Here is a 22,587-nt window from a genome sequence, read left to right as displayed (position 1 = left end):
TGTTCTATCTCCTTCGAATCCTCATATTTATTAGTTCATCAACTTTCTTTCTTTCTACTCATTTTTCTCTATCCAAGGAAAAATGGCGATCCCTTCTCGTCAGCTATTCATTGACGGGGAATGGAAAGAACCCATCAACAAGAATCGCATTCATGTCATCAATCCTTCCACTGAAGAGATCATCGGTTAGTTTACTGGATTAATTGCTTCCCCTTTTTAAATTTTTTTTAATAAAAATCTATTTAAATTTCATGCTTTGAACTTAATTTCTTCATTTGTAGTTGATTAAGATCCTAGCATTGTGTTATTCAACTGCTAAAGATTTGCTTAGTGTATAATTTGATGGGATTTTTATTTATTTTTCTGATAGTGTGATTTCTTGGGATTTGAGTTTGTGATTGCATTTTTTGACTTGGGTATTTGTTGAAATTTGAAGTTTCTTTCAATCTTCTCTGAACTTGATGTAGTACTGGTGACATATTTGTCAATATGGGGTTTGATTGGAAGGTGATAGAATGGTTTATTGGGGGATTGAAATTACTTTTTTTGGATTTGATGATTGAAGATTGATATTTTTTATTTTTAACAGTGATTGAATATTGTATTTAATGAACTGGGTATTAATCAAAATGGGGTTTTACTTTTTATAGGTGACATTCCGGCAGCAACTGCTGAGGATGTGGAGCTTGCAGTTGCTGCAGCTAGAAAGGCTCTTAAGAGGAACAAAGGGGCAGATTGGGCAGCTGCATCTGGAGCTCATCGTGCCAAGTACTTACGTGCTATCGCTAAGAAGGTATGGATTCAGTGGCTTATTTGATCTGATTTGGTAATGTGATCATGTTTTGATAAGTTTGTGTAGTTGGAGTACCAGTGCTAGTTATTCAGTGGCTTATTTGATCTGATTTGGTAATGTGATCATGTTCTGATAAGTTTGTGTAGTTGGAGTACCAGTGCTAGTTGTTTGGAGGTTGGAATTGTAGGTGAATCGGAACACTTTGGTTTTGGGTTTGATGATTCTATTTGATTGAAGTGGAGGAGTGATAAAACGAATAGCTCATATAGTATATGTTTGGCAAACTTTGTTAGGATGTTAGGTGAAAGATGAAAGTTAGCTTAATGTTAAAAGCTACTAGCTGAAAATTAGAAGTTAATCTGCTAATTGATTGTACTACAAGTGTTGGTTACTTATCTTAAATGTCTTCATTTTCGCTTCTAGTGGGAATTTGCAGAAGACATTAGGATATATCATTTCTCCTTATTTCATTTGAGTTCAAGATTCTCTCTTGAGCAACATTTCAACTTTGATTTTTAATGGATGAAAATACTATGGATGGATGTTTAGTTTTTATTTAAGTTGAGGTGTGTGTTAATGCCAATCGGATCTTCTAGTAGTTTGAGTGAACTTGTTGGTTAGCTAGTCAGAGAATTTGAGCACTTTTGTTGATACCATTGAATGTTTAATTACTATTGTGGTGGTATTCCCAGGTGTAAATTTTATAACAGTCTTAAGGTCTGTCTTGGCTTTCCCAGCTCTTGGGAAGTAAGGCTGACTGTCCTCGTTTCCCATTGGTATAATCCTGCAATTTGTTACTACCTTATTATAGTCGGTTTGACATATCTACTTAAACAGGGACATGGGGCATTGAGAATATGGTCAAAGTGGACTTATGTTTCATCATCTTAGGGCCAAGTATTAGATACAGATTGATATAAAGGGTCAGACAGGAGATTTTAAAGTATTCCTTTAATTTTGTTTCAATTTAAGCGTTCAAGACTCAATTGTATGTAATCCTTCAAGGGTCATATATTGGTTGAGAATCAGGTGGTAGCTTAGTAATAAAGTTCCCACCTTCCTTGTATCCTTTAGTTGTAAGATGCTTAATCACTTGCCTTTGGCTGGGAATTCTCTTTGGAGATCTCCTTCCCCCCCCCCCCCCCCCCCCCCCAAACACACACTCACACACACAAACCCTCATTTTGCTTCATTGGACCTGCAAATCTCCAAATAAATTATGTTTCGCCTCTCTCTATCTTTATACATGGTACTTTGGTAGAAAATATGGATCTGCTTGATACTGGTGTGGACTTCAGGGATTGCAATATCAAGCCTAACTTTATCTTCACATGCAGGTAACAGAAAGAAAAGATGAACTTGCAAAGCTTGAAGCCATGGATTGTGGAAAACCTTTGGATGAAGCAGCATGGGACATTGTAAGCTCGTAATCTTGTATTCGATATTTCTTGATTCTGTGTCTTATTTGAGTCCTAATTAGTAACCAAGGCTTTTGTTCTTATGTACAGGATGATGTTGCTGGGTGTTTTGAATACTATGCTGATCAAGCAGAAGCTCTTGATGCTAAACAAAAGGCTCCAATTGCCCTTCCTATGGAGACATTCAAGTCTCATGTGCTCAGGCAGCCCATTGGTGTTGTTGGGTTAATTTCTCCGTGGTAAGTTTTGACCTTAGCCCTCATCCCTCAAAATAAAAAGGTGAAATTGGAACAACTTTAAAGAAATCCCATTTGTTGGCGTCATCAGATTTATTAAGGGAAGATAGTAGTAATTTTGTTAAATTGTCAAGGCAATCAGTCAAATTGAGGAAGTACAACATGATACCACGAGAACACAAGATAGTTATTGTCATTTTGTACCACATGATCAATCTTCATTGTCTTTATGTGTACTGAGTACCTTTTTTTGGTGGACCATATGTCCATATCATCTAGATAGACAAATAAGACTATAGATATGGGCTATGAGATGTTAGCAAATTTTCTTTTTAGCCTCCCATGAATGTAAATCTTATTCTTCCTCTGTTTTTTTAGTTGCAATGCGAATTTTACACTAATCACACACTTGACTTTGACATCTAACCTAAACTGAGTATACTGTAGTTCATAAGGTATTTGGATTAAAATCTCTTTACAGCTAAATTTGATGCTTAGTGTTGCTATTTTTTCTTTGCTGAAGGAACTACCCACTTCTAATGGCTACATGGAAAGCTGCTCCAGCTCTTGCTGCTGGTTGTGCAGCAATACTTAAGCCCTCAGAAATGGCATCTGTGTATGTTTCTTGTCAAAACATTTCAAGCTAGAATCTCTTTTTGATGCTTCTGTTATACTAATACTTTGTTACATGATTTCTCATATCAGGACTTGTCTAGAATTGGCTGATGTGTGCAGAGAAGTGGGACTGCCTCCAGGTGTGCTAAATATATTGTCAGGATATGGCCCAGAAGCTGGTGGCCCATTAGCATCCCACCCTGATGTTGACAAGGTTCATCCTTGGCTCCTTGTCCACTTTAAGCTTTACATTCTTAGTGCATTTGTGTAGCTTCCTGAATATTGAATATGTGGATGTGAACTCTTCTTCATATGCTTCTGTCCATCACATTTCTGTTCAATAGGTTGCATTTACTGGGAGCACTGCTACTGGTAGCAAGATTATGTCTTCTGCTGCTCAACTGGTCAAGGTATGTCATAGCATGTTTAGTCCATTTATATTTTTGTGAAATTAATTATAGTTCCTTTGACGACATCATTTCTAACATGAACTGCAGCCTGTTACATTAGAACTTGGTGGGAAAAGTCCAATTATCGTCTTTGAAGATGTTGATTTGGATCAAGGTTAGTGGCATTAAGTTCAGGCAACGTTGGTGCTTTATTATCTAGTAAATCTTTCGATCAAATACATCTCATAACATGTCAAAATCTATTTTAAATTGGACAGCTGCTGAATGGGCTGCTTTTGGCTGTTTTTGGACTAATGGTCAAATCTGCAGTGCAACATCTAGACTGCTCGTTCATGTGAGTGTCCACTTGCAACAGAATATCTCCTGAATTTCGATGGTTTATTGTTTTTGTGTTGATATAAATGATATTTGTAGGTGAGGTTTTCTACAGTATAATTTTGTAAAGTTGAATCCTTACAATCTTTTCAGGAAAACATTGCAGCTGAATTTTTGGACAGGCTTGTGAAATGGTGCAAAAACATTAAGATTGCTGACCCATTTGAGGACGGCTGCCGGCTTGGTCCTGTTGTCAGCAAGGGACAGGTTTGATAAATTCTTTCCTTTTCTTTTTGACTTTATTTATTCTTAGCTATGCTGCACGGCCAATTAATGTTTACTTCATATTCTTCAGTATGAGAAAGTTTTGAAGTTCATTTCAACTGCAAAGAGTGAGGGTGCAACTATTTTGTGTGGAGGCTCTCGTCCAGAGGTAAATTAGTGCGTGTATTTGTTACTAGCCACTAATGTAGTTTCTATAACCTAATATTATATATTCATGGAACTATGCAGCATTTGAAGAAAGGGTATTTCATTGAACCAACAATTATAAGTGATGTCTCTACATCCATGCAAATATGGAAGGATGAAGTTTTTGGCCCTGTCTTATGTGTTAAAACTTTTAGTTCTGATGAAGAGGCCATCGCATTGGCAAATGACACCCAGTAAGGCTTTTGAATAGTGGAGCTGCTCAAAATATATTTTAAGACTCTTACCTTCTGTACACCTGCTCTCCCAGTTCATGAGCATCCTATTCTGACCATTTTCTGTGTTTCACAGATACGGTTTAGGTGCTGCTGTGCTATCCAAAAATCTTGAAAGGTGTGAGAAAGTGACAAAGGTGAGAATTATCATCTATTAGAGCTTATTTGAATGTCGAACCATTTGTTAAACCAAGGTTTTTATGCTGTTTATTCATGCTTTGATCCAGGCACTGGAAGCTGGAATTGTTTGGGTAAATTGCTCACAACCGTGCTTTTGCCAAGCTCCATGGGGTGGCACCAAGCGCAGCGGCTTTGGACGTGAACTTGGAGAATGGTGAGACCTTTATTTTTTGCGGTTGTACTATTAATTCCTGGAATCCTGATCTATAAATGATGCACAATCTTTTAGCTCTGATGCGCATATAGCATTAAACTGTTCAAATTTAGGGTATATACAGAACATATTAACACTGGCATATCACCCATAGCAATCTGCTTGTGTCTCCTTCCTGCTTTCAACATTTTTGATGATCCTGTATAGTTAACTTTGAAAAGTAGCGATTACAGCCTTAATGCATTTGTAGACACTGTTTCTATTTAGACTACAGAAGCAGTATATAAAGATTAATGACCCAAACAGATCAGTTACATGGAAAGTTATGGTGACGAAGAAAGGCAAACTTTTGGGAAGGAGGATAGGATGGATTGGAGAGATGAATATTGGAGAAGAGGAAAGGGGTCAGAAAAGAGGAGAGTTTAGAGAAAGTGTTTGTTAGATTTTGTCCATTGTCCAATAAGATCAGTTCTCTTTGTTCTTGCAGCATCCTATTTTTATGATACTGAGTACCAATTCTCTTATACATTATCTACTGCATAAACGATTTTCTCTATGGTACAATGCATTAATTCTTGTAATTTCTTCAAATTACTTGAGTTATTGTGGTGCTCTTATTTGCTATCTGAAATTAGGCCTTTTTTCAGCATCACACATTATAAATTGTGAATTAGTATAGGAACCATTGTAACTTGAAAGGGCCTTCATGTTAACAAATTTATGTCTTGGGTTGACCAAATATTTATCTATGGTCAAGACTCAAGAATATTTCATAGTATTCTATCAATGTTGTCTGAGTTAGGGGAAATAATCCTAAAAGTTGACAACAGAGAGATGTTTATGAGGAAATTTAGCTTATAGCTTTTTCTGACATATTTGTTGATTGCATGAAAGACGTAAACAAATTGCTCTTAGCTCTTGTAAATTGAGTTTTTTCCTTGACTTTTTCTGCAGGGGTATTGAGAATTACTTGAATATCAAACAAGTGACTGAATATATCTCTGATGAACCATGGGGATGGTACAAGAATCCTTCAAAGCTTTGAAGGAATTTTAGTGGGTGTTACAATGGAGGTATCGAGATATCGAGGAACTTGTCAGGATTGAAATAGAGAGCTTACATAGTTTGAATAAAGAGCTGAATATTAAGAGTGTCTATTATGTGTGTGCTGTACTGTACTACTTGGTGGATACTCATTCTTCAATCTTTTAAGCAATGTAGTATGTACTATGTAGACTTGATCCTCTCATTAATGGACGTACAATTTTTTTATTGTGTGTTCATGTCACCCATCGAGCTTTCCATCGTCACCCATCTCAATCAATCAAACAGTAGAAGAAAAAAAAAAAAAATCAGAATTTTAGGGTTTTTAGTGTTTAGAGTATAGAGGCTCCGATACCATGTCAGGAATTAATTTTCCATAGTTGTATTACTGTATGAACAAGTATATATATACAACCTAAAAGAGATTAGAGCTTATAACGTTGGTCCATTAGCTATACACATATATAAGACTTAACAGTTCATTTTGGCTCACAGTGTTGAACTTGTCGTGAATAAGCAAGGTAGATTTGATCTTTTCATTATCGGATATACCTCACATATTGGCGAAGATGGGAATAAAAAAATTAGTTAGCTTGAAGGTTATTCGTATCATTGGATTCCAAACCCCCCAGATTAGAGTGTTTCTGACCAATTTGAAGATAGCCATTATAAATTCATAATGAAGTAGAAAATATAAATTGCAAAGGTTGAGGGAAAGAATAGATGTAAATCATAATATTGATGGATGTAGATTAGCTTCCTTTTTTTTTTTTTTTTTTTTTTTTTTTTTTTTTTTTCTCATGAAATGCTGTTAAATCAGATATTACACACCTCTCGTAAAAAAAAAAAAAAAATGATATTACACACCCAATTGATGGATATTACACTCCTAATTAAGGGATCCACAACAATATTATCATACCATCTGTTTTTTTTTTTTTTTTTTTTTTTTTTTTTTTTTTTTTTTATCACCTAATTTTTGTTGAAATCATAGAAGATACTCGTAAAAAAAATTCATATTTGACCAGTTCAGTGAATGAAATAAAAATACCCCCTTTGACTCTTTGAGCAGTGTTTGTGAATATAGGATTAAACATAGTCATGTAGGTTGTATCAATAGACACTTACTCCATTTCTCCTGGGCACGTATGCCGATGCTAATCTTTAATCAATAATATCTTTAATTATCAATAAGTATAAATTTTAAGAATTAAAAATTAATAATTTATTCGTTTAGACGATTTCAACAAGTACCCATAAAAAATGTAAAAATAGAGCAAGTATTTAAAAACGAAGGGAGTATTATTTTCATATTCTGCGTACTATGCACGCAATATGGCACTAGTACCACGTGCTTACATTTCACATGTGGTTCCAATTTCGAGAGCACGGTTCTGTGTGCTCGAGGCTTAGATGCATGGTATAATTTGCGGATCCAGTATATCCGCGGATCCGCCTGTATCGAACATAAAGTGTGACGGTGGAAATCGTTTGGATTCACAAGAAATGGCCAAACTTTAAAACAATGCAAAAAATACGTTAAATTACCAACAACCTACCTTCCTCCAGCTCATCAATCTCTCTCTTTGAGTGTAAATTAATCAACCACCTCGTATCTTATACAATATAGATCTCCATTATCCTCACTCACTCACTCTAACTCACTGTTTCAGCGCTTCAAATCTTCAATTGCTAACGTTAAAAATCACTTCTTTCCATGCTAATTTAAGTCCTTTATTCTTGAATTTTTGTGGGAGTTGTTTGATTTTAACAATGGGGACCTCAGATGACAAAGTTGTAGCTGTGATCATGGTGGGTGGACCCACTAAAGGTATGCAATTCCCCAATAATATTCTGATTCTGGGTTTTAATTGTGTATAAATCTCATGATTTTAGTTTATGTTGAATTGAAATTGTATGAACCCATTTACCAATTTATAGAATTTGATGGAATTTTGTGGCATGTTTTGATGAATTGTAGTTTTTTATTGTAATTTGTGTAGAATTATATGAACCCATTAGGCCATTACTAATTTGTTGATTTTGATTAAATTTTGTGGCATAATCTGATAAATTATAATTAATTATTCTAATTTGTGTAGAATTTAATGAACCCTTTTGTCTATCACCATTTTGTTAATTTTGATTGAATTTTGTGGCATAATCCGATAGAATTGTATTTTTTTTTCTCTAGTTTTAATTTGTGCAGAATTGAATGAACCCATTACCTATTTGTAGATTTTGATGTGCATGATTTGATAAAATTGTAGTTTTTTTTTGGGCAGGTACTCGATTCAGGCCTTTATCTCTGAATATACCAAAACCTCTTTTTCCTTTAGCTGGACAACCTATGGTTCATCATCCAATTTCAGCTTGTAAAAGGGTATTTTCTTTCACCAATTTGAAATTGTTTTTTTTTTTTTTTTTTTTTTCTAGGAATAATTTTGTAATATGCATTACTCAAAATTTCAATTTATTTATAATTTGTTGGCACTTGGCAGATTCCTAACCTAGCACAAATTTACTTGGTTGGTTTCTATGAAGAGCGGGAATTTGCATTATATGTATCTTCAATTTCTAATGAGTTGAAAGTTCCTGTCAGGTGAACGCTTCCTTAGCCCTTACAAGTCTATTGGATTTTTGGTCTTGTTGAAATTTGAAGCCTTTTATAGAATCATCGTTGTAACTTTTGGAACATTTTTGTCAATGTGGTTCAGATACTTGAAGGAAGACAAGCCTCATGGTTCTGCTGGATGCCTGTATAATTTCCGGGATATAATCATGGAAGACAGTCCGGTTAAGCTCTCCATATTACTTTTTATGATTATAGATGATTAGATTAACTTGATGGCTGTTGTTATGTGTAAATGTGTAATTTAACGTTTGTATGTTGATCTTGTGGAGCTGACAATGTGGCTGCTTTTCTTCTTTGTCCTGCAGTCGCAAATATTCTTGTTGAATTGTGATGTTTGCTGTAGTTTTCCTTTGCCGGAAATGCTTGGTAATTTACTTATTATGTCACAGTCTATCTTATCATAACTTCTCTTCATGGGTATTCAAAATTGTAAGTCCATTTACTTTATGATATTCAGAGGCTCACAAAAAATATGGAGGAATGGGGACTATATTGGTCAGCAAGGTTAGTCAGCTCTCTTTGTGACTTGTAAGTTTGGGGATATATCTTGCACGTATTATATAATTAGTGCTTCAGTATGTTGAATTTTCGTTAGGTGCTCTTGACAGGTTTCTGCAGAGTCTGCCAGCCAGTTCGGTGAATTGGTTGCGGATCCTGCCACCAATGAGGTTTTGCATTACACCGAGAGGCCTGAAACTTTTGTATGTGCAATATCCTGAGCTTTCTTTTTTGTATCTTTACTTTTTTAACTTGGTCCAGCTTTACATCATGAAGCAGTAACATCTTTGCATCTTCTTTTATTAGTACTTGAATATGTTATGCTTGTATCATGTAGGTTAGTGATAGAATAAACTGTGGGGTCTATGTTTTTACACCAGACATATTTGCAGCCATCCAAGATGTTTCAAGACACCGGAAAGATTCAGGTGATTCACCCACAATTTTCTTTTTCTTTCTTTCTTTTTTTTTTTTTTTTTTTTTTTTTTTTTTTTTTTTTTTTCCGGGCATTTCCTAGGGGTTTTCCATTATTGCACTTCTTAACTAAGTTGTCACCACTAACACGAGTTACACCAATATTCCTGCAGAATGATATGTGATCATCTATTGTTGATTTAATTGTCTCCGAGTCTTGAGTATATAACTGCTTGTGTCATGTGTAGAATTCACATGCATGTACATTTGAAGATAATTGAATTGTTCTTTTATATTGACGTGCAATAAACTTATGTTCATGTAATTACATGTATGTCATATAATATAGCAATTTTTTTTTTTTTTTTTTTTCAGTTTAGTTGCTTGAACTTGGCAGTTTAGTTATTTAAATTAAAGCCTAAGTTAAGAGTTGTAAAGAGTTTGAAATTTTTCTTATGGAGTTTTAGAATGTAGACACAAGGGAGAATTATGGCAACAGGGAATCCTATAAATTGAAAGGTCTTACGGAATAGTTTATTTTTCTGTAACAACTATGTGATATAATTGATATTAGAATCAGTCCATAATCTCCATGATACAGAATCATATATGGGTTTTTTTATTTTTTATTTTTTAATTTTTTTATTGTGTGTAAGAATGCCAAGGACAGTTGTGTAGACGGGATTTGTTCCCAGTTTTTGGGTGGTTCTACCCCCAAGACTCTTATCAAACTAAGCTATAGGCAATTTGGCATCCAATGTAGATACCTGAATGTGGTGGTATTATAATTTTGATTGCTCTAGTAAAAGGAATTATTAATGCATAAGAATGACTAATTTGGTTTTGTTCATTAAGAGCATTTCGAGTGAAAGGTTTTTATTGACGGTGTAGATTCGAAACATGTATGCCTCATCCTCTAGGGCTGAAACCTCCTTGTTTACCTCTACCTCTTCTTCTATCCTATAACATAAAGGTTTAGATAAGTGGCCAAAACATGGTCATCTTCTTCTCTTTCCTGTTTTGTTTTAGGTGCTGGCTTGCCAGGTAGGGGTGTTTCTCAAAGGTTTAAGTGCTAAATTCATAGATTACTGGGGAAGTGTTTGTCAATACAAATATAAGTCAACATTTTGAATTTTGTCATCTCTAATTGCAAGGCAAGGCAATAGGTCTTCTCTTTTGATTAAATCATAGTGTAGTTTAAGTAGACCTAGAAGCAAACATAGGGAAGAACAGAGAACCCCTCCACTAAATAAGGGCTGACAGAAGGTTCTACCACAACCTTAATGGCTTTATCTATAAAGGAGCTCACGGGATAGAGTATAAACAGTTGAGAAGTTACATGTTGGGGGATACAAAATGAAGAAAAAGTAGTTAAGATGTCAAGTAAACAAATTTCAGTTGGTGAGGAGAGAATATTTTGCAATGATATGAGTTGTAGCCATCAAATGCGTGGAGGAGGTTTGTAAGGCTGATAACATTGTTTCTTAGAGAAAGCTAGGGACCAGAGGAGTTGTACGGATGGTTCTTGGGCCAGTTAATTATTATGTGCAATACCCCAAAGTTGCACATAATAATTAACAGAGGTAGTATAATTATAGGTTTCAAAGTGGGGTCTAGTAGGATCTAGGAATAATTTGGGTCCAGTATAATCTATTTACCATATGGCTCCCAATAATATGTCATAGACCCAAGAGGGATCAAGGAGGCTAGTAGGGAGAGAACGACAATATCCTCCATGCTCAGTCTGAGGTCGAGTTTTTTTATCCATGTTAGAAATGTGTCTCCTTGGCTTTACTTAGAAAAAAAAACCTTGGTCTGATTATCAATTGATCATAAAAACTGACCAGTGTGCACTTCAACAACCATAAGGTTTCTTCCAAGATGTTGTAGTTATTATCTCATGAAGCACAAAAAAGTTCTCAAAAGGCATGATTTGCTTACAGCCTTCTCAATAGGATGCCCTTGCTCTCATTTCAAGTATAAATCTGCCAATATGGATGATGGATGGAGACTGTGGAAGATTCTTTGGATGTGGGAAGCTTGAAGCACAAAAAAGTTCTCAAAAGGCATGATTTGCTTACAACCTTCTCAATAGGATGCCCTTGCTCTCATTTCAAGTATAAATCTGCCAATATGGATGATGGATGGAGACTGTGGAAGATTCTTTGGATGTGGGAAGCTTTAGTGTTATAATTTCTAAAGTGGTCTTTTAAATGAGTTTTAATCACCTACAGAGTATAATGCTGTCTAGTATGTCATTCAGTCATTCCATCAAGTTTAGAACAAGTAATCATTAATAAAAAGCTGCAAATAATTTACTTGTACATCCAGATCTTCATTAAATTTCTTGTGGTGAAACTTTTCTGTGTCTTTGAATTCTTGTTTTGTCAATTAGCACTAGTAGAATTTTGTAAGAGAAATATTTTTACATGGTGACTAATGTGACATAAGTAAAGGCAATGTCTAGAAATATGCGAATGTTGAAGAAAGGATATATGATATTTAATTTTCATCTTAGTGCCTGTTGTCTTCTTTCCTAACCCAATTCACAAGGCATTCAAGTTTTATAGGGCTGGAAAACTTGTAGTGTACGTCTAATAAACCGATACGTGTTACTTTTCTTTATGGGAGTGATGGCTAGTTATGTCATTGAATAATCTTGTCAGTAGTCTGATATTAATTGAAACTACTAACATCTGATTCTGATCTTTTCCCTGCAGCCAATATGAGACGTGTATCCAGCTTTGAAGCACTTCAATCTGCGACAAAGTAATGTTCTTCTCCATTTCTATAACTTGTTTTAGCTTATAATTACATGTAGCAGCTATCAGAGCACGTCCTCTGTCACCCTCCACCACGATCATTGCTTTGTGTTCTTTATACTACATTTGCTTTCTTAAACTGATGGCAATACACAGACATGGGTCTTTGACAAATTCAGTCACTGCCTACTTGGGGCTTCTTAAAATGCTATCCTTAAGATACTTGGAATTGGAATGGGGACTAAAGTCCAGAGCTCCATGTAGCTTTAAGTAAATGTCCATGGCTTGACGTTGGTCCTCTGTTGTGCTACAGGCAACTGAACAATTGTGTTATACTTTATTGATGTTGTCTGCTTTAGTTTGTATCGAAGCTCTACATCTTCGTACAATTAAGGAAGTATAACTCTGCTTCTGTTACCTGTTCCAGCAAGTATACATTTGTTACACTTGTAGGTTAAACGAGGGAGCGGGAGACCAAAAATGACTTGGTTGGAAAGAGTTAGGAAGGATATGAAGCATATGGATTTGCATGAGAATGAGGTATTTGATCGTAAGGAATGGAGGAGGAAGATTTTTGTGGATGACTGTACGGAATAATTATTTTTGGTTCATGGAGCCAACCCCACTTATGGGATTAAGGCTTTGATTGATTGATTGTAGGCTAAAGGAGCTGGGTGCCAAAGATTAGAAAAAAGATAGGGTATATATGAAGCAATTTGATAATCTTATTGACCATAGTATATGCTAGTTTTCTATTGACCTATATTAATTTCAAACTTAATCAGAAATTGAAAGTTATCTTTCAAAATTTGTAACTCCAAATTTTCTTAATCTATCATCCGTAAAACCTTGAATATCACTATTTGGAGAATGGGTCAATTCAGCTGAAATCTAAAGTCTTGTTTCAAAGGTCAAATTGTTTTCTGGTTATAGCATAAGTTTGCTGATTGAGGGTAAGTTTTGTAAGCTCATGTGGAGAATATAGTTTCTATTATCTTCTTTATAAAGAAGGAAAAAAGTCATATTATATCGGAAATAATTCCCCTTTTCCTGAAATAGTAGTATAAGGTTAGATTTGCATATATGTTCCACTCTTTACGTAAATGTGATAGAGGATATGAATGAAATCCACATGGTATTTTAGAGAAGTATTATAAAGTTGAATTCTTATTTGTCCGATTGTCATTTTCAATAGAATCAGGGATACATTGTATTGTGAGTTTTGGATTTTAATGGACTTAGGATCAAATTTAAATGGTGCATTAAATACCCATGCTTCTTATTTTCTTATTCTTGTGAAGTAGCATATGGTCCTTTTTTTTTTTTTTTTTAAAGGAATTAGGACTAATACTCTTATAGCCATGGACCCATGGTGCATTTAACTACCCTTACATCTTATTATTGTGAAGTAGCGTATGTTCAGCGCTTGTCAGATCAAGGAACAATTACTAAAAAATTTCTTTATTACCATGATGGTGAAGGGCTAAGGATACTCCCACCCCACCCTAGGCGGCTTCTGTTTATAGGCATTGGAATAATGCCGATGTTTACCTTAGTTGTGTTAGATAAGACGGTAATTTTTTGGTAGGTGTATGTATTCTTATATAAGCCTATGTAGCTATTAGGGTACTTGGACGTTGATTTCGCATTTAATTGATTGTCAATTTTAACAAAATTGCTGGACTAAATAGACCTTCCTGTTTCTTTCACAGGAGTCTGCCCTCAGATTTTGTGAGGCTGGACCAAGATATTTTAACACCGCTAGCTGGAAAGAAAAAATTGTATACATATGAGACAATGGACTTCTGGGAGCAAATCAAGACCCCTGGGTAAGATGGATTCATATAAATATCAACTTGTTGAGTATTTTTTTTTTTTGGTGGAAACTTGTTGAGTATTATTTCTTCCCGCCATCATCAATTATCAATTATTGCAGAATGTCTCTGAAATGTTCTGGTCTCTATCTGCACCAATTTCGAGTGACCTCCCCACATCTTTTGTCAAGTGGTGATGGCACAAAGAGTGCAACCATAATTGGCGATGTATACATTCATCCCTCAGCTAAAATACATCCCACAGCAAAGGTATAATTAATGCTCCTTGTTTTGATGAGTAATCTGATACAAGAACTTGCTATGGTGCTACTTTCTGAATTCTATACACAAATTCTCCTGAATGACAACAGATTGGTCCAAATGTTTCAATCTCTGCAAATGCTCGTGTAGGAGCTGGTGCGAGGCTTATCAACTGTATTGTTCTAGATGATGTTGAAATCAAGGTGATATTAAAATGTTGAAAGATTTGAAATGTGCATATAATTCTGTGAAAAAGTTTTTGACCTGTAAATAATTGTGATTGATATTCCAGGACAATGCAGTTGTTATCCATTCAATTGTTGGGTGGAAATCAACAATTGGAAAATGGTCTCGGGTCCAGGTAAGCATTTATATTATGTTGCTTCAAATGTTACATTGCTTAGAATATACCAATGTTTGCTTTTGAATATCAGCTTGATATATGCAAAAACCATTCCATATAAATCCTCTTAAAAAAAATAAATAAAATAAAAAAAAAATAAAAATATATATATATATATATATATATATCCTCTTACTGAAATTAAATTCATATCAACGAAACTTGCTAAATTGCTATGCGCTCAACTAGGGGTGATGAGTACCTTAGCCAGCTTGCGAGCTACTCAAGCATGGTCTAAGTATTTACAAGTTGAGCTGACGACGACGTACGGCTCAACTTGAAAGGCTTGTGCGCAGGATCAAATTTCTATTAACTATTGTATTTTCACATATTATATATTTTGACATGCAGTTAATGGTTAAGATCTTACACAATACTTGTTAGAATGTTACAAAAACTTAGAATTAAGAATGTTGTAAGCTTGTAAACTGAAAGAGTTTTTGCTTTGTTACGGTTTTTACACTAAGAAACAAAATAAAAATTTATCTAAAATTTTAGCTCGGGTATATGTTTAATGAGCAGTCATCAAATGCTCAACAACTATGAGTCTATGAGGATTATAAACCCTTTAGTTTGGAGTTGTATGCTATATCTCTCCTGTTTGTACTTTTGTAGGGCTTTTAAGATTTCTGATGTTATTTGATGATTCTTAACAGGCGGAAGGAGAATACAATGCGAAACTTGGAATCACAATTCTAGGTACTTGTACTTGCTCGTGTAGAATGTGTTGTTTCATGTCTCTTCCGGTATATATTTCCTTGCCCTGATTGCTTGGTGCTTTTTTTTTATGCAGGGGAATCTGTAAATGTAGAAGATGAAGTGGTGGTGATCAAGAGCATTGTGCTTCCAAACAAGACTCTTAATGTTAGTGTCCAGGAGGAAATCATACTGTAGCCAAGATGCCAATACCTCCATGAACACCTTTTTTTTGTCAACTTATTAATACTGTTTCTTCCCAATGTATCAATTTCATAGATCTTATACTGACAATCTTCATCATTTTGTACTGTTAATGCGTAATTGTAAATGTTTTTCCAAAGAGAATAATTTTGACTCAATAAAAGTTTACCTTTGTTTCCTCTAATATTTGTGTATAGCTTTACAATGTCATAGTAGGGGTCATTTCAGCAGAATACAATGATTAATATGTCAATAATAAAAGAAACATGTCAAATTAAAAATAACAGAGGAGGTATGTAGCAATTAATTGAGAACAGAAAAGGTATTAGTATCATATTATCATGTATTGGTAGTTTCAGAGTATGAACCAAGGAAATCTCCCTCTGATTTCTTGCCCTTCCAGCTGTATTCGAGACATTGAGCCACCAAAACTGTTATACTACGTATTTGGAACGCTTTCATTCCTTGAATGGTAGGTATGTCTGAACCTGGATAACTAGTTACTGCTATACAACAATCAAAACTTTTAAGCTTGGATGACCATGAAGCTGACCCTTGATTCCATATGATCAAACCTAAATTTTCAAAATTTATTCAAGTTGGGGTAAATCGAGAAATTTAACACATTAGATTAATTCAAGTGATCAAGATTCATATTTAATTTGGACTCATTATTATTTAAAATTTAAATCACATGTTATAGTAGTTTGTTATTTCAGATTTTCAGCTAAGTAAATGTCGAATGTTCACAGTGAATAAGTTTCGGCATAAAGACAGCACAAATCCATTGCAACTATCTTGTCAAATTTCTTTGCAATGAGTTATATAGTTCTACACAATTGTACTAAGAAAAATTCTCCACAATCTACGACATTTTCCAGCATACTGCAAATAGCGCTATTCTTTGGTGTTGAAAGAGCAATTCCTAGTTAGCAAAGAGGCATTGGATGGCTCATGAAGGTGCATATCATTAATCCACTCAAATAACCTCATGGGAATTTGCAACAAATCCATTTACAATGTTGAGTTTCTTCCCAATCCTTAGAATTTTTAGCTTCACCCTTGTTTGTCCCGTGAAGAAACAAACAAAGGATGTGCATGCTCTCCCTAAATTAGGCATGTTGATTTGGTGCATTGAGAAAATGCGTCTGAGCCATCTGTTATATTGTGTTGGACTTCCGAATGTGTGGATAACAAGCAAACTCCCACTGTTGTAATTCAAGCTCTAAGAATGGCCGTTGTTTGGTGTTGGTTAAATGTATCAGGAAACCTGCTCGAGTGACTTCCCAGCTACTTCTGAGTACCAAGATCTCCATGCTTCCGTATAATGGTCAAACAGATCTCTCAAAGCTACAAATATATAGCCAATATACTTCTGAGCGGCATGAAAAAAAAAAAAAAAAAAACACAAATGTACTAACAGAAGCAAAAAAATAGTTTACATTGTACCTTGATTGTGATACTGAGGGCGATAAACAGAGGCAAGACTTTCCAAGTCATGGACACGCTTAGTGTCTTTCTGATCAGCAACACCTGCTTTAGCCACGGTAACCGGAGCAAATGGACCATATTGGTAGCTTCTTGGTCTTGCATTCTGCTCAGCAGGGTTTGTGTGAAACTCACTTTCAACCTTTTCTGTTTTCACCTGCAGCTTAAGCTGCTTTCCTTCCTCATTAGCTGAAAAATCAACCTTGCTCCTTTTGAAACTGATGTTTGTAACATCAGTCCCAAATGCCCTTTTCTTAGTCTCAGTCGACATAGGCACACCACATATAGTATTCTCCCTCCTTTCATTTAAGCCCAACCACCTGAAGGCTGGCTTTCGGGTCTCTGTTTGATGAGTCTGGTTATCATTCAACAAAATACTTCAGAATATTTTTATTTCTGTTTTGAACAAAAATACTTCAGAATACAAAATTTGCTTTATAAACCCATAAATGATAAAATCTCTCTAATGATGTTTAACCAAAAGGTCCAAAACCTGACTCAAACTACCATGAATAAGATACAGACAATGTAGGTCTAATGTCCAACATTTCACTGATTTCCAACTATAACAAACTCACAACAGGATTTTCTCAATATCAAGATAATGCCTTTTCCAGGTAGCAACGATACATCTAATTGCACAGTAGAGATAATTATGCAAACACCTAATAAGATCATGATAGGAGTCTTAAAGACTATATCTGCCAATGTAGTATTAGTGTTCTTACCTTTTCAATAAGTTGCATGGAGGACAACACGTTGGCAATATCATACAACCGTCTGACTTTGGCTGCATTATCTTATGAAGGAAGAGTTAGATACTGATAATGTGTTATGAGTAACCACAAAACTAAAGGAAGTGGAATAGAAAACCCTACTTCGCATTACTGTACTGTTGTGACCATCACCAAGCAAGATCTTTGCAGCTTCATCCAACGAGATAAGATCAACCTAAAAATTAAATCCATCACAAATAAGTTTAGGGTTAAAGAGGAAAAATAACAAGGTAAAAGAATATGAGTCCTGCAGTTATTCATACATTAGAGCATATGAACAGCTTGACAAAGTTCTGTGTCAAAAGCCCCAATGACTTCTCCCTTCGATTGTCTGCGAAATTATCAAACAAATGATATTAATACTCACTACTTAACTATGAAACATTGATCTCTATTCACAAAATATCATGATAATCCCATAATACCTAAATAAGAAGCATAAAGAACAACACATGAACCATTAATTGTAAGATACTAAGATTACAGCATAAAGCGAAGAAGTTACCAGGCTTTGAATTAGCATTGTTGCTTGGTGCTTCTGGCTGACTTATAGTATCAGGATTAGAATTAGTATCCTCGTCATCGTCAAAAACATGAAACTATAAGACAAATTACGATAATTAGTCATTTGTTTTGAACACCAGTGGACTCACATAATAAAGATCAAGTCCCAAAATAACTCAAACTCACCTTCATTTTGCCACTACCACTAGAGCCAAAATTGTCCCTCAAACCTTCTTCCTAATGATTACAAATATAAGAGAAAGAGATTCATTAAGCTTCAAACATTACACGCCTTTTTTAAGTGTTAAAAGATCATAATTTGAATTAAATGTTGGGTTTTTGTTACCTTAAGCGCGGCAAGAGCTTTGGGAATTCCTTTAAAGCCCTTCCATGTATACTGATTTTTTGCCTTCCTAGCTAACACCTACACCCAATTACACTCCAACCTTTATTACAAGGTAAACACAAACTCAAGATGAGTAATTCTCAACTTCTTATCAAAGAACGAAAAGATTTTATCTTTTTTTTATTATTATTATCATTGAATTACCATTACCAATTCATCAAAAATACATTGTTTAAGAACAAAATCTCTACCACATACCAATCTGCAATTGGATGTCAACTAGCTTAATTGATTTTAGGGACCTCGCGAAGTTATTATACCCTAAATTTTGTCTATATAGACATAAAAAAAAAAAAAAACTCGTATACGGTTGTTCTTGGTCTTGGAGTCAATTTGGCCGAGGTTTACTAATGAAAATCGTTATAAAGACCAAAAGGATCGAATAATATGCAAAAACTCTAATTTTTATGCCACATAAATAAGCAAACTAATTAAATAAAATTTATTTTAACAAAAACAAATTAAAATAAATAAATAGTACGAAGTAGAGGAAATCAATATTACCCCAACACTTTCCAAAACATTGACAATATCATAGATCCGCCGTCTCTCAACTCCTGCAAAATCCCAACAAAAATCACAAATCAATTAATCATCGGGAAGAAAAAAAAATTCACAAAAAAAAAAAAAAAAAAAAAAAAATTAATTCAGATCTAGTATACCTAATTTATTGGCAGCATCATCCAATCCAATAGATTCAACCCCGTCTCGATTGTACAAGCTCAAAAAAATGCGAATTAAGCACACCCAAAATTACAAAGAAGAAAATCGATTCAAATTTACAATCCTAAAAAAAAAAAAAAAAAACCCAGGAAAAAAATTGAAAAAAAAAAAATGAACAGAGAGAAATTACTTGGAACACAAAAGACCCAAAGATTTCTGCTTCCTACTGTAAGTATGGTGCCTAGATCCAGAACCATCTGGAGCAGATGAAGGTGGTGAGGTCGCCATTTAAGACACTTCGAAACTTTCTCTCTCCTCACTTCACCGAAACAAAACAAAACAAACCCAGAAAAATCAAAGAACAACCCAGAAAAATTGAAGAAAAATTAGAGCAACCCAGAAAAAGAGGTGAGAAATAAAGTGAAGATTCAAAGGACCGTTGAAATTAGGGATTGGCGGGGGCGAAGAGGAAAGTAGGAAATTTGGGGAAGAAACAAGAAAGAAGAAAGTAGGAGGTGATTATAAATACAGTGATTTTGGGTTAAATTTGTTTAGGGTGGTGATTTTGAAACTTCAAAATAAGCGGGAATTTGAATTTACATTGTTGCGGCTACGGCGCTCAATTTATGGGTTTTTGTTCAGAATGACATATCTACCCCTACGAACAAATCTGGGTGTATTAGGAGTGGGGTTTTGAGGAGGGTATGTTCGTCATTTTGATGAGTGGGGTAAATTTTTTTAATTATCGTTGTTTAGTGAATTTGTTTATTAATGATTATGTGATCACGTGGCTGTTTGGCAGAAAGCATGAGAGGTTTTTTTGGGGGGATTTCTCCTTTTTTAATGTCTTTTTCCCGCTTTTGTTTCAATTCGTGAATGTTTAAGGAGGGATTATTAAACTAATTAACTAAATTAAGGATTAATAACAAACAATATTTCTTGTAAAAAAAAAAAAAATAACAAACAATATTTGTTTCAAAAAAAAAAAAAACAATATAACAATCAATATTTTCCAAAGAGTGCAACTAGGCGCATTGCTGCTACTTGTATTTGTTTATGATGAATATAGAAGGGCTAATTGGTATTTTTGATTTTTTTACTTAATTTACTTAGAAGGGCTAAATGATAAATTTACTTAATTTTTGTGATTTTTTTATTGCTACATTGGTATTTTTAATGTACTACTATACTTACAGTGGTATTTTTGATGTACTATTATACATGTATTTTATACTACTAGAGTATGAGTTGTTTTAGTAGTACTATTAGTGCTGTCAAATTTCAAACCGAAACCGTTTAACTGCCCGAAACCGACCGACCCAAGTGAGAACCGAACCGATTAAAAACCGAATTTTTTGAAACCGAAAACCGACCCGAACCGTATTTTAGTAAACCCGAAACCGAATCGACCCGAGTAATGGTAAACCGTTTAAGAACCGAGCCCGTTAACAAACCGAACCGAATATAAACCGAACTGAATGAAAACCGAACCGAAAAAGAACCGAACCGGATCTAAACCGAAACCGGTTCCAACCCGAAACCGTTTAAACTGGAAAAAAAACCGCTTACACCGAACCGTTAGCAAACTGCTACCTGTTTGCACCGAACCATTTAAAAACCGAACTGGTTATAAACCGAACCGTTTATGAACCAAACCGCTTCTAAATCGAACCGTTTACAAACCGTTAGTAATCAAAACTTTACTTGGTGTCATGTTTGCTTTCAGACATCTGAGTTGATGACTATGAGAAGTGGCTTACCAACTGCTCAGTATGATAAGCACACTGGCAGCTGAAAACAAAAAAATCAAGCAGTATGATTAATCATGTACTTCATAGTTCATATTACATGTAACATTTGATTAAAAGAAAGAGAGTATTAAGTTACAATCTATATACTCGTATGTAATATTTGGTAGCAAGACATGATAAAAAAAAAGGGGGGGATATATTGAAACATCTTAAAGTTGATCATGTTACAAGTTTTGGAAGCAATTACATACAAATAGTTGGGAAATCTACCTGCCCAACTAGGTCCTTAGCCTCACAAAAGCCTACACTAAAAATGGCTGTGCTATTTTGCTACAAGCATATATGAAGTCTAACCAAGTCCTAAAACTGTACTATAGCATCGAGACTAGAAATGTAACAAGCAAAATAATAAATCTTCCAGAATCATCTCAAGATCATCTTTGATCAGCTATCAAGACTAAGAAGCAAAATAATGTCTTCCAGGATCATCCCAGGATCATGAATCATGAACACAGCAGAACAGCAGAGACAGCAGCAGCAGACATGGCAGAACAGCAGACACAGCAGAACAGAACAGAAGAGCAACAAACATGGAAGAACAGCAGCAGCAGAACAGAACAGCAGACAAATTGTCTTTGAAACAGCAAAATAAGACTATATAGTATATACTAGTCCAATTCTGTAATTGGGAGTTAGAATCAAGAAATGTAACAAAAACAGATAGATAATAATCATCCAAGATTATGCCAGTTTCACATGATCAAGCTCATAAGTTATTGACAGCAAAATTATTATGGGCTAAGACAACGGGGGATTTAAAGGATCATTAGACTGTGAGATTCAAAGAAATTGGGATAATCCCTGCTTTGATTTTAATGGACAGTGTTCCCTCTTTTGCTTGAACTCCTTTTTCTGAGCTTTTATACTTTTTTCTTGTCAAACAAAAAAATGGAAACAAATTTTGGAAATCCAATCAACCAATCCTGCCTTTCAGACTATTAAATTTTATCAGAAAAGGAGAAAAAAGCAGATCTTGTTACCTATGCTATAGTGGAAAAGATACTCATACAGAAAACATAGTTTCTTGTTTCTCACAATAACTAAGCAGCCAAGTAGTGATTTCATGTGGAACAATAAAAAAGTATAAGATGAATTTCAGGAAAAACAGGATACCAATTTGATATCTCAGTATAAATTGAGACTTCCGGCCACTAAGTAAACAAAACTAAATTGACCGAGGGTACATCAAAAAATATATGCCAAGTAGTGATTATGCCTCTTATCCATGCAAGGAAATAAGGAATACATTTTGCTCTCTAGTAGACAAATCGATATTGCTCGAGCAGTGAAAACAAAGAAGTCAAAATATTAACAAAAAGTTGATGAAAATGGATTTACCCGTGAAGCTTCTAATTTTCCTCTAAATATAAAATTTCCTTCTTT

General features: G+C 34.7%; 3 protein-coding genes across 3 annotated transcripts; 2 read left to right on the top strand and 1 right to left on the bottom strand.

The window, feature by feature from the left end:
• LOC145583156 (betaine aldehyde dehydrogenase, chloroplastic-like) lies at nucleotides 1-6,097 on the top strand. Its single transcript, XM_081640327.1, has 15 exons — nucleotides 1-185; nucleotides 651-793; nucleotides 2,131-2,211; nucleotides 2,302-2,450; nucleotides 2,971-3,063; nucleotides 3,153-3,276; nucleotides 3,407-3,472; nucleotides 3,560-3,626; nucleotides 3,730-3,806; nucleotides 3,941-4,054; nucleotides 4,143-4,220; nucleotides 4,301-4,452; nucleotides 4,568-4,628; nucleotides 4,719-4,825; nucleotides 5,780-6,097. Exons 1-15 carry the CDS (start codon nucleotides 83-85, stop codon nucleotides 5,868-5,870), a joined length of 1,506 nt encoding a protein of 501 aa, XP_081496453.1. The 5' UTR covers nucleotides 1-82; the 3' UTR covers nucleotides 5,871-6,097.
• A 1,253-nt stretch (nucleotides 6,098-7,350) lies between these two features.
• LOC145582239 (uncharacterized) lies at nucleotides 7,351-15,740 on the top strand. Its single transcript, XM_081639244.1, has 15 exons — nucleotides 7,351-7,700; nucleotides 8,155-8,252; nucleotides 8,371-8,471; nucleotides 8,587-8,665; nucleotides 8,810-8,870; nucleotides 8,962-9,008; nucleotides 9,113-9,205; nucleotides 9,340-9,430; nucleotides 12,137-12,185; nucleotides 13,891-14,007; nucleotides 14,115-14,262; nucleotides 14,364-14,456; nucleotides 14,546-14,614; nucleotides 15,313-15,355; nucleotides 15,450-15,740. Exons 1-15 carry the CDS (start codon nucleotides 7,643-7,645, stop codon nucleotides 15,548-15,550), a joined length of 1,248 nt encoding a protein of 415 aa, XP_081495370.1. The 5' UTR covers nucleotides 7,351-7,642; the 3' UTR covers nucleotides 15,551-15,740.
• A 529-nt stretch (nucleotides 15,741-16,269) lies between these two features.
• On the bottom strand, nucleotides 16,270-19,906 carry LOC145582238 (E2F transcription factor-like E2FE). Its single transcript, XM_081639243.1, has 11 exons — nucleotides 19,584-19,906; nucleotides 19,393-19,451; nucleotides 19,235-19,287; nucleotides 18,671-18,748; nucleotides 18,511-18,561; nucleotides 18,326-18,419; nucleotides 18,084-18,151; nucleotides 17,923-17,995; nucleotides 17,773-17,834; nucleotides 17,006-17,399; nucleotides 16,270-16,906 (listed from the first exon to the last, which is right to left on the bottom strand). Exons 1-11 carry the CDS (start codon nucleotides 19,679-19,681, stop codon nucleotides 16,818-16,820), a joined length of 1,119 nt encoding a protein of 372 aa, XP_081495369.1. The 5' UTR covers nucleotides 19,682-19,906; the 3' UTR covers nucleotides 16,270-16,817.
• Nucleotides 19,907-22,587: the final 2,681 nt, after the last annotated feature.

This window comes from Chenopodium album, chromosome 15, assembly GCF_948465745.1.
Source record: "Chenopodium album chromosome 15, dcCheAlbu1.1, whole genome shotgun sequence".
Classification (NCBI taxonomy): Eukaryota; Viridiplantae; Streptophyta; class Magnoliopsida; order Caryophyllales; family Amaranthaceae; genus Chenopodium; species Chenopodium album.
Note: the sequence above shows the minus strand (reverse complement) of the source record. Positions and strands in the feature narration are given on the sequence as shown.

Excerpts from the sequence above, each read along its gene's own strand:
- LOC145582238 (XM_081639243.1), bottom strand. The coding sequence starts at position 19,681 with ATGGCGACCTCACCACCTTCATCTGCTCCAGATGGTTCTGGATCTAGG. Across the intron at positions 17,996-18,083 it reads AGCTGTTCATATGCTCTAAT|GTTGATCTTATCTCGTTGGA; the intron begins GTATGAATAACT and ends TTTAATTTTTAG. Across the intron at positions 17,835-17,922 it reads CAACAGTACAGTAATGCGAA|CCAAAGTCAGACGGTTGTAT; the intron begins GTAGGGTTTTCT and ends AAGATAATGCAG.
- LOC145582239 (XM_081639244.1), top strand. The coding sequence starts at position 7,643 with ATGGGGACCTCAGATGACAAAGTTGTAGCTGTGATCATGGTGGGTGGA. Across the intron at positions 8,253-8,370 it reads CAATTTCAGCTTGTAAAAGG|ATTCCTAACCTAGCACAAAT; the intron begins GTATTTTCTTTC and ends GGCACTTGGCAG. Across the intron at positions 9,206-9,339 it reads CCGAGAGGCCTGAAACTTTT|GTTAGTGATAGAATAAACTG; the intron begins GTATGTGCAATA and ends TGTATCATGTAG.
- LOC145583156 (XM_081640327.1), top strand. The coding sequence starts at position 83 with ATGGCGATCCCTTCTCGTCAGCTATTCATTGACGGGGAATGGAAAGAA. Across the intron at positions 3,277-3,406 it reads CCCACCCTGATGTTGACAAG|GTTGCATTTACTGGGAGCAC; the intron begins GTTCATCCTTGG and ends TCTGTTCAATAG. Across the intron at positions 4,055-4,142 it reads CTGTTGTCAGCAAGGGACAG|TATGAGAAAGTTTTGAAGTT; the intron begins GTTTGATAAATT and ends CATATTCTTCAG.